Genomic DNA, 12,042 nt, shown 5'->3' with positions numbered 1-12,042 from the left:
AGTTTTTCATCCCTCTTTAATCTTTGGTTATATTTTTTTTAAGCAAAATATACTGAGTAAGATAATAATAATAATTTTTCATTCTCATATATTTTTTTAATATCCAACTTTTGAATTCTTATACGCAAAATTACTCTGAGTGTAATAAAGTATTTAAAAGTAAGAAATTATATAATACATAATATGTGTCATTTCAAATTCTTTTTTTTTAAATTAATGTCTTGTTTGTTTAATACCATCACCTTAACCTCTCCTTACCTCTGTCATTTTACCCAATTATAAATATAATCGTTTAAAGTGGTTGAATAATTTGTAATTAAAAAGAAATATAAAAAGTAAAAATAATTGGTGTTAATTTCAATATAACAAAATTTGTAGACACATTAAAATAGAGAGCGAGACAAATTAGTATAGTGAGTTAGTGACGGACGGAGCTTAAGAACAAGCACCCTCCACCAACCACAAAAATTTGAATGGTTTTCCAGATTCGAACAGAGCTCTCCAGTCCTAGAAATTTCTGATCAGGTTCGCCCATTTACTTCTCTTATCATTTATCTTTGTTTATTTGAACATCAAAAAAAGAATAGGATACCTTTTTCACCAACAGATTGAATCAAATTGTGTGTTGTTTATGCAAAGATCATCACAGTCATTTGTCAATCTGTGTTCATCTTATTTTTCCAGCTTTGTTTTGATTTTCTCAACTGTTTTTCAGTGGTTCAACTTCATATTGTGTATTAATGGTTAGTTCTTGCAAAATTAGAGCACTGGAGTTTTCTAATGCTATAATTCAACTACTGAGTACTGAATAATGGGCTTATTCTTCCAAACATTCTTTGGTTAATAGGAGTTACCATTCTTTTAGTTTCCAGAAATTTCCGGGACGATGTGAATTGCCCAAAATTTGTGAGAGCGTTTTTGGGTCAGTGGGATAATCTTATATAGTATTGGGGAAATGTGTTGTTGTTGTTGTTTGTTTGTTTGTTTGTTTTTAATCAATTGGAAATAGTAGTATGATGTAATCCTACCGTTCCAAATTAGTTGCTATATAGGGTTTTATGCTAATTTTTTTGTAGCAATGGTAAAGAAATTTATGGTTGGACATTTTAAACCTTAAATTCACTAAATAAGGGTAATTCATAATTATATGGGTTAAATGCATTCAAGTAGGATTTGATAATAATTAGGTTAGGTTTTAAGGTTGATAGGCAAAAGTTTACCGTAGAAGGAAATGTTACAACTAGTTTGGGATGACCCAAAGGGGAACATCCAAATATGTTGCAACTAACTTTGGATGGAGTTCCCTTATCTCTTTTTTGAGTGACAGTTGAATTGTAATGTTCTAATGTCATCCACAATTATTAGGTTACATGCTTCATCCTGAACTAACTATTTGTTGGCCAAAGGAGAGGAGAGATGTCACTAGGAAAAGATTCATTTTGTTATAAAGATGGTTATGAGAGGAGACAGGGGGAGGGGGAAGCGATAAAAGGCCTTTAGGTACGGATATGGAATGACTTTGCATTTACTAGGGGATTTTGACTTCTCTTGTGATTCATCTTTGAAAATCAACTGGGTGTTTATCTGTACGTGTTTGATATTGGTGAAGCCGTGATTAGCTTGAGATGGAGGCTACATCTGCTGTTTTATCACCTCGGACAGAAAGATATTTATGCAGCTTTTAAATTTTACATTCATCATGTATTCTACTAGATCTATTTGGCCCATCTTAATTGCTCTTTTAGTACCTGTGGCATTACTATGTCATAGTAAAATGTAAAAAAGATGAGGTGATCAACAAGAATATAAGGACTTCATTGACTGGGTACAAATTAACTTTTGGATTAAATAATATTTGAACTAGATGCTTTTTTGAGTGAAAATTTTTGTTAGTCATGCACTGATGTTGAATTGGCAGATTTACTGCAGCATCAGATCTGTCATTTCAGATAAGTAGCGAGGTGAAGATTGTTCTTAAGGTAAAAAGCTCTTGCCTTTGTGGCAACCGTACTAGACATGTCAGTATGCACATTGACAAATTCAGGAAGCACTGCACTATATGAGTCGACTGTTCTCTTGCGAAGAAATGTGAGAAGATATCAATTACTTAACGGGGCTGAAAGACATTGTCTCTGGAATCATGGTGTACAGAATCTATTCCTTAGAGGACAACCTTATATCCTGAAACAAAAAGGAATGAGGGTTGAAGCAGGATGGTTTTTCAAAGGAAGTGGGAGTGATAAGCGCTTGGATGCAAGTATTGAGCATAGTGAGAGTGCGAACGAGGATATATTGATTTTCTTTTTCCAGTTGGATTTGGCTACTCGAGTCCAGGTTGATCTCATATTCGTGTGTTCATTTTTGTGCAAAACATTTTAGGATCTTTAATGATCAGATTTACTGTGCTCAGTATTGTATTGTACTTATGGCCTATGGATGTTCCACTTTTCTTGAGCATCAGTTGTGCAGAAAATAAATGCTCTTCAAGAGTGATCGCTAACACCTAGATCTTCGACATGTGTTCTAATGGATATTTTCTTGAAACTAGAACTCTGCAATATATGTGTAGTTTTTAAACTGAAAAAATAGCATAAAGTTCTCTCCAAAGGTACCTATTCTTTTTGACATATGAATAAACCTCATCAAGAAAACTCTAATAATCGAATAATGGACTTGATATGCAATAAAAGTATGGGATACCTGAAAATGTTCTTAAAAGGTCGACCAATTATCTCAATCAAAATTCAGTTAACATTTACTCTGAACTGGATGTTAATTAAGCATCGTTCAGTTGCTGTTGAATTTCCTGCTTTTCATTAAGTGAAATCTGTCAAGCGGTTGCAATTGCCTAACAATAATGACCCTAGCTCAGATACTGTTCTCTTTTGTTAAATATGTTGGTTCTTTTGGCATTACCTCTTAAAATTTAAATTTTATTGATATGTACTGTTCTGTTGGAAGAAGCATTTCCTTCTTTTTCTTCCCTCTTCTAACTTGCATCTTGAATTTCGTTTTTAGTATGCTTTGAACTTGGAGCAGTACGATATTGCTCAGCAGCTGAGAAGCAGATTAGATGAGGTACGGTTCTTCAATTCCTACTGCGTATTGTCTATGGTCCATATTTTATCAGGCATTGTTGTGCAGATCAAAGTACAGTTCTATTTTTTCTCAGTAGCAGTTATATATGCATTTGACTTTAACAATTGGTTTTTTGTTTTGAAAATGGATGCATAGTGGCAAAAGAGAAAATATAAATAAATCCTGAAATATATATATGAGTCTCATGCCCTAAGAAATAGAATTTTTTATTTCTGCAAGCACCAGTAACTAACTGAGCCTTGAACTTATGTTTCTTCTCTGATAAAGATGTTTTTGAAACTTTCCACAGTAGTAAATCAGTACTTTTTTTTTGAAAGAAACCTGGAAATCCTATTAAATCAAGCTCAGCCAAAGATACAAGACTTTGGGGAAATGGGTGTAAAAATACAAAGTCACCCACTTCGCCCAATTTCCACCTAGTAATTCAGTACTTTGTACTTTGTATTCCTGTAGGTTGAAGAAGAGGTCATCAGGCAACAGAATTCAAAGAAGGGTTCGACCTCAAAAGTTGACGCTCAGGATCAAGGCATCCGTCTACTAAGATTACGGTTAGTTTATTATTTCTTTACAAGTACTGTTCGACTATCTTTGCTTATCTCCAATTTATCTGTCTCCTGCAGTGCTGAACTGCAAAACGCAATTGACACTGAGAATTATGCTGTAGCTGCTGAATTACGTGATGAAATTTCTAAAATAGAGGCTGAGTCTCTTGCTGCATCAGCAAAAGCTTTGGCATATGAGAATGTTCAATATGCATTCCGTTTGGGGCAGAAAGTGAGACATAAGATATTTGGTAAGTCAAACGAATTTATTTTGTCGCTTTGGTCTTGTTTCTTTTAGAAGATGATCTGTGCCTAATCTGGGATTTCATATGATCTAGTTCAAAGATACAACTTACTTTGTTGCTATCTTGTAGCTGAAGTATTTGTTCTTGTCTTTAAGTTCTCTATTTCAGGTTATGGACAAGGTCTGATTCGGAGACCTTCACATAGTTTTTCTTTATATCTTAGTGTAACAGACAGAGACCTCAATAATCCATATATTAAAATTGTATTTGCTTCGGTTAGTTGGGAACTGGGAAGTGAGTACAAGGGTAGCTGAAAGTTATATGCTTTTGATTGACTGGCAAGCTGTTAGCTATAAACCAGTTTATTGTGAATCCTGTTTTGCTAATTCCATGGCCAATAGTGAGCCGGAACACTACATATTTTGGGTTTAGGGTAATTTTGATGAACCTAGGTAGAAAATTGTAAATTTATACAGCCATGCTGGTAGAGTACTTGAACTAGATGCATTTCTAAGGGAGATTTTTGAGAGTTGAAAACGATGAGTTGTTTTCTTGTGGACTCTTTTATTTCTTCCTGTACAGACTTTATTAGTGATGAGCCGTATGTTTTGGTTTTCAAAGGGGCACGGGATATATATGCTTGTTCTCTAACTTTGAGCTGTATGCCTTTAAGTTTTACTGTACCCTTTAGTCATTCAATTAATCTACTCAAGCGCCACAAAAGATAGATTTTGACTTTTAAGTAGACAGTTGGGCTTCCGGTCATTAGAGGTAGCATGAGCACTACGCTGACTCCTCAAATTTACTAAAAATTGTAGTTTCTCACTCTTGTCTTGGCTTCCAAGTGGTTAGCCTCTGAGGATCTTGGTGATATTCTTGTTAAGCTATCATAGGAACTCCAAGTTTTGTGGAAAGCTCCTAAGGGAGGAGTCTAGGCCCTAGGGTACGTAATCGGAACGACTCATCCTATTTTGGCCTGAAGGTTGAAGTATACTCTCTCCATCTCGATCAATTTGCTACATTTATTATTTTTGTTTGTTCCAATTAATTTGCCACATTCTATATTTGGAGTCTCCATCACTCTTTGATTCTCATCCACATTTGTTTTCTCTTTCAATATCATCCACACAATTTAAACTTTTTGCTTTATTTTTTGCACACTTGCACACTTTTTGTAAAAAAATACATTTGCTACTATGTAGCGAATTCGTTGGCAGTTTGGGATTGAGGAGTATATGCTCCAAATTAGTGAACTGTTAGTTGTTAAATCATAGTTTTTCCATAAGCTATTCATGTTACTTAAAATATTTGGTAAAATGCAGGGTACCGGGGTGTAATTTGTGGCATGGATCCGGTGTGTTGTGAATCAAAAGCGTGGATGGAGACTGCAAATGTCGCAAATTTGTCCAGTGGTTCTAATCAACCTTTCTACCAGGTCAAAATTTTTTTATTATCCCCTTTCTCCCCCTTCTTTTTCTTGTTTCCTTTAAAGTTTAAATAAATTTCTGTTCCTGTTGCAAATTATGCTTCCATATATCCTCCTTTGTATGGAAAAAGAACATCTACAGCCTTCATCTCAAATTGATTGATACATAAGGATTTTGACTAATTTTTATTGTTTAAGGGTTAAAATGAGCGTTGGATGGTGTCAATGCATCGAACTTGTTTATTAAAGGAAATGAATTGTGTGAATGCCCCTAAAATAGGGTTGGTGGGACCAATGGAGTAAATGAGGTTAGATTTACTACGTTTGATTGCAACATGCAAGTAAAATGAGACTACCCAAAAAGAAAAATGCAACAACTAAAGTGGGACAGTGGGAGTATATATTTTCAGTCACAAAATGTGAAGCAAAACATTTGGATACCAGGAAAATCAGTTTCTTTATTTTTGTTGTCAGCTTTCAAATTGAGCATGATTTGTACAAACTGACTGATTTTGATGTTATTAAACAACCACTGTCATTATCAATGCCTTACAAAATGTTAAATAAGGCACTGAAAACTGTCAGTAATACTAAATTCTCAATGATTGGATGTAATAAAGGCTCAAATCTTCTCCACATTTAGAGCATAGAATTTGAAAGATATATGCTCCCTCCGTCCCTATGCTTTTGCGTTACTTTCTATCTTAGTTTATCCCACTTTGCTCACTTTCTTATGGATTGAGTTAGCCACTGATGTTAATGATCAGTAACAAGGCAGATTCTGTTGATATTGTACAGCAAATTATAATAAATGTGTGATTAGAAGAATCTGTGTGAATGTGGATGAATGAATGAATGTGTATGGAACTTATGTAGATCCTAGAATATTTTACTCAAGATTGATTACAATTCAATGATAATACAATCTTTCGAGAGGCTTGTGGCTCTCCGTGGCTCTCCAATATGAGTCATGAAACTTAGTCCAATTCTATTACAAATGAATATCTTTTTCTCTTACCCTTACCCCTCTATTTATACTATTTACCTCTAGATCTTAATTCTCCAACTAACTAATTACTAGTTATACCACTTAACATCACCCTTAACTCTCTTTATGCATCCCCTTTCATTACATTTCCATTTGTCTTACCAATCAACTCCTTGGTATGCTTTTATTAATAAAAAAATTATATGAATATGTCTAGATTCATAAAAGAACAAGAAAGGTTTAGAGTTATATGTGTATGTTAAAAGCCAAAGGTTGTGACTCTTCAAAGGTCTTCATCATCATTTACTAGTACGCCTCTTCCTACCCCTTTATAAAGACATCTTGTGTTCAACATTGTATACAACAAATACAATCTTTCTCCTCTTACAAACTCTCTATTCTTCACTTTCCTACAAAAATATGTTTCGGTTCATGGAGCTCTTTTCAAATAAGGCTTTAGCATCGTTATATTAGTTTGAATAGATCTTGTCTTTACTCTTGGTTGGTTCATCTTAAGTATCTCAATCGCTCACAGTACTGCATTACAGGTCTTGGTGGATGTTCATGAAGATCCCGAGCTGCTTGTGGCATATGGTACGATATATAAATCTCAGCTATATTTTCTGGTCCTCTCTTTCTCCTCTTCTTTGAACATAACAATTTATGTCTTCCTGTCTTTTTCGTTCTAATACATGTTAACTTTTCATTTCCAGTTCCACAGGAAAATCTCGTAGCACCAGAAAAGCCAGACTTGGTAACCATTCAAGTCATAAGTGGAATGTACGCGGACTCTGTATAATCCCGATTAAATCTAACCAAACCTCGATATTGTCTTCTGCAGGGAAGATTTGATCATCCTTACGCTTCATTTCTTTTTTATGGAGTTGATTCAGCTGGAAATTTCATCCCGATCAAGCAGCTTCGTGAGAAGTACAATCAGCCCAGATTTGAAGTGCCTTCGGATCCTGAAGATGAAGATGACAGAGAAGGGGCTTAATGATATTAGATCAGAATGAGAGTTTCCTATTTTGATTTGTGGCTGATTATATTCATTACAGATTAAGTGTACAAATTTCCCTTGAATATATTTTCAAGTGTCTTATTTTTCCAAATGTTGCATCATATATTCCTTGTAAATCTGGTAGTGTTGATGTTATATCATTATATGGTATGTTGTAACTTCAATTGTTCTTGTTAATCAGATTCTATGCTTCTTTTAAGTCTTGATACACTTCTTGCTTCTCATCAATAGCTTTTTCTCAAAGTATTGCTGATATCAAATAAATTTCTAACTTAATGTTCACTAAATTTATAATTTTCATAATATCAAATAAATTTCTCAAAGTAATTTATTATTATTAATTCTTATTCGCAAAATATGCAATTAATTTAGAGTTTATTAACTTTTTACACTAACAAAATATACGACTTCTATTAGAGTTTACTTTACCATGTCATTTTATGGGTGAAAACTATCTTTATCCACTTAGATATTTGTTAGATTACATTAATAATAAGCATAAAAACTATCTTATCTAACGGGAAATTCCTTTTTATGGTTGAACATTTTAACTTAAAAATGAGTTGAATTATTGAATTTTTTTTAGCATTATAATTTGACAATATATTTTTCGTTGTGTATCTCTAATATAAACTATTTTAGCTCATTAAATTAATCATTTGATCTCATTATAAAAATAAATAAAATAATAAAAATTAATTTTGTGTTAATAAAAAGGACAAACTAGTGTAATTGAGTTTTCTTTTTCTTTTTATACATTTTTTAAAGTAAAACAAAATTAATTGATTGACATTTTAAATTTGTTTTTATGTTACGTTAGTGGTTTACATTAAATAACATTAATTATAAAAAAATTATACTCCTATACATTATGCTTACGTTTAGTGTTTGTGAGATTTAGAGAAATAAATGAGTTAAAAGATTTAAAAAAAAAAGATAAAAGTTGAAAATTGTACCAAAGAAGCTAACAACACAATAATAAAAAAAAGGGAAATTATCAATGGTGCCCTTGTACTATTGAAAAATTACAATGGTACCGAACTGCATTTCAGTGGTACCCCCCAATTATATGGTAATTACAACCGTGACCTTAATGATGAATTTTCCGTTAAATGTCCATTAAATTTGGAATTTAACCTGACCATGGTTAGTTTCTTCATCTTCTTCCCTTTTCTCTTTCATGGCTGCTCTTCTTCCATGGCAGCTCTTCTTCCATGGTTAGTATGGAATTACAAATTGCAGGAATTTGAGTTCAGCTCTTCAATTTCCATAGTGAATACCCAAGAATAAATGGAAAGACCAAAAGCTTCCATTTTTCGAAAAAGAAAAAAATGAAATTAGAAAAGGCTTAAGGCTTTTGCATTTATAATCTGGAATTTTTTTCGATTTATCGAATTTCAATATTCAACATTTCGGTATGAATGAATTTGCAATTTATATTGAGCAAATATATAGGGATTGAACAATTGAACCAAATATGGTAATTATTTTGCCCACTTTTTTAAATATTTTATTTGAATTGTTTGAAGATGATGGAGGAGGGATTGAGACCCAACTTTTCTTCCATTTTCTAATTTGACCGTTGAAGATTATTGGTGTTCCATATTAGCTTGACATCTGATGGTGAAGAAGGAGACCGATCGACGGTGGGTTTGTCGACGACTCTTTGATATTTTATCATTTAATTTATGCAACTTTTGTTGAAATTTTGATATTTTTTATTTTTTAATGTTATTCAATTTCTGGGTTTCAATTTTAGCAATTTTATGGGTTTAATTTATATAATTATTTGGGGTTTAATTTCTACATTTTTCTGCACTTTTTAATTTTTAGGTTCTTAGTTTATCCTAATTTGTCTATTTATTTTTGGGTATTCACTATGAAAATTGAAGAGCTGAACTCAAATTGCTGCAATTTACCCAAAAGTGAAAAAATACAGATTAAAAGAGAGACAAAGAATTTACCCAAAAATGGCATGAACTAGATTAGGGTTCATGTTTTACAATTTCACATTTTTTTTGAGGAATTAGCAACCCCATGGAAGGATTACACTGAATTTAATGCCAAGAAATTAGCTAATTTCCAGAAATTTAATGTCGAGAAAGAGCTTGTACTGAAATTAGGATTACACTGGGAATTGTGGGGTTTTGTAAGTGTATTTCTAATGCAAAGATTCAAAGACTAATTCCATACTAACCATGGAAGAAGAGCTGCCATGGAAGAAGAGCAGCCATGAAAGAGAAAAGGGAAGAAGATGAAAAAAGTAACCATGGTTAGGTTAAATTTCAAATTTAACGGAAAATTCATCATTAAGGTCACGGTTGTAATTACCATATAATTGAGGGTACCACTGAAATGCAGTTCGGTACCATTGTAATTTTTCAATAGTACAATGGCATCATTGATAATTTCCCTAAAAAAAATGATGAATTAGGATAAAAAAAAAAAAAGCCCAAGCAGTCGGTGAGCATTGTCCAAATAAAAATGGAGTCAGTGGACCAAAAGCTAGATTTCGACAGTTAGGAGAAATTAAATCCCCGATTTCACGCATTCTTTTTCACTGTTTGTTGTTGGATTCCATAACTGATAACACTATTTCATCATTGTATCGCAAAATCTCAAATCTAGTTCTACCCACTATGCATTCATCTTTCAATACTACCAATTTCCTGCTCTTACTCTTCGTCACCATTGTCTTATCAAATCTCCAAGTTAGATCTGATGGTAACTCTTTCCTTTCTTTTTGTGTTCTTTCATTGTTTAGTTTTGTTAATGTTTGATCATATTTATTATATATTGCGTGTTCTTTCACAGTTTCTTTTGTTTCAGATCTAAATTTAGTCCAATATTATCTGGTTTAGTATAGTACTACTGCTACCTGAAATTGAATCTAATTTGTAGTAGTGTTGTTATTTCTGGATGGAGAAACTAATCATTGTATAGTTTTGGATTGATACTTGCTGATTGATATTAGGTTTTGGAAATGAGAAATCATTAGTTGTGAAAATCTAACCTTGTTGGAGAAATCTGCGTTGTTGCAGAAATTTTGAGGTGTATGTATGGATCTATAGGTAGTCGACATTGCTGTATTGATTGCTATAAAGTGAGATTTGTGTTGAAATCCTGAATTAGATGACATTACTGTAATGTCTTGTTAAGTAAATCAGAAGCTGTTTGTAAAATTACTTGTAGTTCTGAATCAGTTTTGCTCAAGAATTTGCAATTACTTAATTTGATGGTATGTTCTTGTCTGAAATAGAAAATTTTTGATCGTTTGGTTTGTAGATCAAGCTGTCCTGTCTTAATTTTAACATTACACATAACTATAAAATGTTATCCAAACACACTTTTAGTTTATGGGAGTTTGTGAGAATAATCACTCATGCAAAACCAATTGGCTTAGGTAATATGAAATGCTTAGTATATTGGAAAATCCTATTTGAGGGTGAGAGCTCCATGGGAAATTGGGAATGACATAACACATTGTATGAAAGCTAAAACTAATACTTATTCCCATTTCATTATTTAATACCAATAACCAAAAGCCCTGTTAAGGCTTTGCCATTGTTATTGGAGCAACCAATACTAGCTCCTGTACAATTTTCTGAATGAGCAAGTAGTTATCGTATTGCTCAACTGCCTACATAATTTGCATTCATCATGAACCTAATATCACGCTCGAAAATAGGGTCTGGGTAAAGGAAGGTGACGGACAATCCATACCCATACGCCCAAAGATAGGGCTGCATTCTTAGAACTAAATCTAGTTTTGTGGACTCTTGTGGATGATTCACATCAGCTAATGATCTTCGTTACCTCAGATGAAGACGATCTTCTTCAAGGCATCAACAAGTACAGGGCATCTCAGAACTTGACAACCCTCACCAAGAACGAAAACGCAGCATGTCTTGCAGAAGAAATGGCTGAGCAATACAAGAACCAACCCTGTACAAACAGCACAGGGGCCAACACTGTACCAGGCACCGAGAATCAATTTCCTAACTACCCGGAACTTCTAGCTCATTGCAACTTAAACATCAGCAACACTAGAGATGGCATGATAATGCCTACTTGCGTCCCAAACTTGGAGCCAGACCTTGTGCTTACCAATTTTACAAAATCCCAGTATTCGGGTAGTCTAAACGAGTCCACTTATACAGGAGCTGGTATTGGCTCTGACGGGAACTGGATTGTCGTAGTTCTTACCACTAATTCTTCAACCGGCAGCTACGAAACATACAAGGGTTCCGGTTTCGTTTCTAGACCTAGTCATCTGTACTATTTGATTGCATTCTTGATGGGATGTCTATTTTTGTTATAAAAGCTCAATTGGGTGGTCACGTATTTCAATTGTATCATTCATTTTGTATGTCCTTGCTTGAAGGCAACCTTATGAGAGTTTTAATTGTCAAATTAAATATGTGCATGGAGAAAATTGATTTCTTTTACCGAACATTGCCTCCAAATTATTGTTGAGGATTTGACATTTTACCTTATGCTATTTCAAAATATCCTGGGAGTAAAGAGAAGATATTACATATTTTAGACTTGGCAAGAGACATAATTTCATGAGCCAGACTAGACAAACTTTTGGACTTCCATTATTCATTTTTTATATATTCAAAGCTTTTGCCATTTCACATATTGTTCTTGACATCCTTCATTGTTGTAGATAAGCAAAAGTCATATCTCTTTTCAGTAAGTTCTCAGTTCACTTCTTC

General features: G+C 33.4%; 2 protein-coding genes across 3 annotated transcripts; both read left to right on the top strand.

Annotated features, from left to right (window-relative positions):
* Window positions 1-332: 332 nt before the first annotated feature.
* On the top strand, window positions 333-7,514 carry LOC130825149 (clp protease adapter protein ClpF, chloroplastic). 2 transcript variants are annotated; one of them, XM_057690217.1, is made up of 9 exons: window positions 333-525; window positions 1,919-2,334; window positions 3,019-3,078; window positions 3,553-3,647; window positions 3,720-3,892; window positions 5,209-5,321; window positions 6,849-6,894; window positions 7,014-7,054; window positions 7,142-7,514. In XM_057690217.1, the coding sequence occupies exons 2-9, from the start codon at window positions 2,017-2,019 to the stop codon at window positions 7,295-7,297; spliced, it is 1,002 nt and encodes a 333-aa protein (XP_057546200.1). In that variant the 5' UTR covers window positions 333-525; window positions 1,919-2,016; the 3' UTR covers window positions 7,298-7,514. The 2 variants fall into 2 exon arrangements, with proteins under 2 accessions (XP_057546200.1, XP_057546201.1); XM_057690218.1 differs by having other exon boundaries at window positions 410-743.
* A 2,263-nt stretch (window positions 7,515-9,777) lies between these two features.
* LOC130825150 (uncharacterized GPI-anchored protein At3g06035-like) lies at window positions 9,778-11,774 on the top strand. The gene is made up of 2 exons (XM_057690219.1): window positions 9,778-10,045; window positions 11,143-11,774. Exons 1-2 carry the CDS (start codon window positions 9,961-9,963, stop codon window positions 11,640-11,642), a joined length of 585 nt encoding a protein of 194 aa, XP_057546202.1. The 5' UTR covers window positions 9,778-9,960; the 3' UTR covers window positions 11,643-11,774.
* Window positions 11,775-12,042: the final 268 nt, after the last annotated feature.

Source organism: Amaranthus tricolor, chromosome 10 (assembly GCF_026212465.1).
Source record: "Amaranthus tricolor cultivar Red isolate AtriRed21 chromosome 10, ASM2621246v1, whole genome shotgun sequence".
Lineage (NCBI taxonomy): Eukaryota > Viridiplantae > Streptophyta > Magnoliopsida > Caryophyllales > Amaranthaceae > Amaranthus > Amaranthus tricolor.
Note: the sequence above shows the minus strand (reverse complement) of the source record. Positions and strands in the feature narration are given on the sequence as shown.